The sequence below is a fragment of the Centrocercus urophasianus genome, unplaced genomic scaffold (genome assembly GCF_019232065.1).
Source record: "Centrocercus urophasianus isolate 14NV4802_14NV808 unplaced genomic scaffold, USGS_Curo_1.0 seq_43, whole genome shotgun sequence".
Lineage (NCBI taxonomy): Eukaryota > Metazoa > Chordata > Aves > Galliformes > Phasianidae > Centrocercus > Centrocercus urophasianus.
This window is the reverse complement of record NW_024885011.1, coordinates 3,389,980-3,390,853: the sequence shown is the minus strand read 5'-3', so window position 1 is coordinate 3,390,853 and position 874 is coordinate 3,389,980. Positions and strand designations below refer to the sequence as shown.

General features: G+C 66.4%; 1 protein-coding gene across 1 annotated transcript in view; it reads right to left on the bottom strand.

The window, feature by feature from the left end:
• The window catches only part of MACO1 (macoilin 1), a 16,074-nt gene extending 15,613 nt beyond the window's left edge, over window positions 1-461 (bottom strand). The window contains exon 1 of the mRNA XM_042833961.1: window positions 357-461. Within this exon, the coding sequence (XP_042689895.1) occupies window positions 357-436 (80 nt within the window). The 5' untranslated portion in view covers window positions 437-461. The remainder of the gene's footprint in view (window positions 1-356) is intronic.
• Window positions 462-874: the final 413 nt, after the last annotated feature.

Below are 874 nucleotides of genomic sequence, written 5' to 3'. Positions count from 1 at the left end.
CACCCCACCAGCCCTACCGGCTCACCGCCGCTCCTTCCGAGCGCTGATTTCCCCCCGTACATCACCGCACCGCCCGCACTGCCGTCACCTTTCCCCCCACCGCCGTTACCTGCGCTCAGCCGGGCCCCCCCCCCCCCCACCGCGCCCTCCTTTCCGAGCCCCGCCTCGCCTCACCTCGCCCGCCGGCTCTCCCCGCTCCCCACGTGCGGTCCGGCTGCGGGGCGGCGGTCGCCATGTCGCTCGGCCCGCTGTCAGGGCGGGGGCGGGGCGCGGCCGGGCCGGGGAGCCGCGGAGCTCCCGGCGTTACCCCCCCCCCCTACTCCTCCTTTCCCTCCCCTCCCCCGGCCGTTCGCTACCTGCCGTAGATGCCCTCGGCGATGCGGTTCCGCTTGAGCGGCCGCCGCAGCTTGCTGCAGTCCGCGCTCCGCCGCTTCATCCTCCCGCCGCCTCCCGGCCCCGCGCCGCCCCGCTCACGGCAGCACCATGCGGCCCTCGGGTTCCTCGCGCTGCGCGGCTGCCGTCGTTTTTCTTTTTGTTTTTTTTTTTCTGTCTTTTTTTTTAATTCTCCCCCCTCCCCTTTTTTTTTTTTTTCTCTTTTTTTATGACTTGTTTTTATTTTAATAACCCCGGGAAACAAAGAAATAAAAATAATTCCTGGTCGGTCCCTCCCCGCCGCGTCCCCCCGCGCAGCCGCCGCGCAACGACCTGCCCTCCCCGACGCTGTCCAATCGAACGGTGCTGACGCAAGAATGACGGCTCTCTCGACCAATCGACGGCGGAAAAAGGCAGACGAACGGCCAAGAAGGCCTATGAGAATGCTGTACGGTTGGTCCCGCCCCGCGTCATCGAACGGCCTGCCCACGCGCTTGATTGA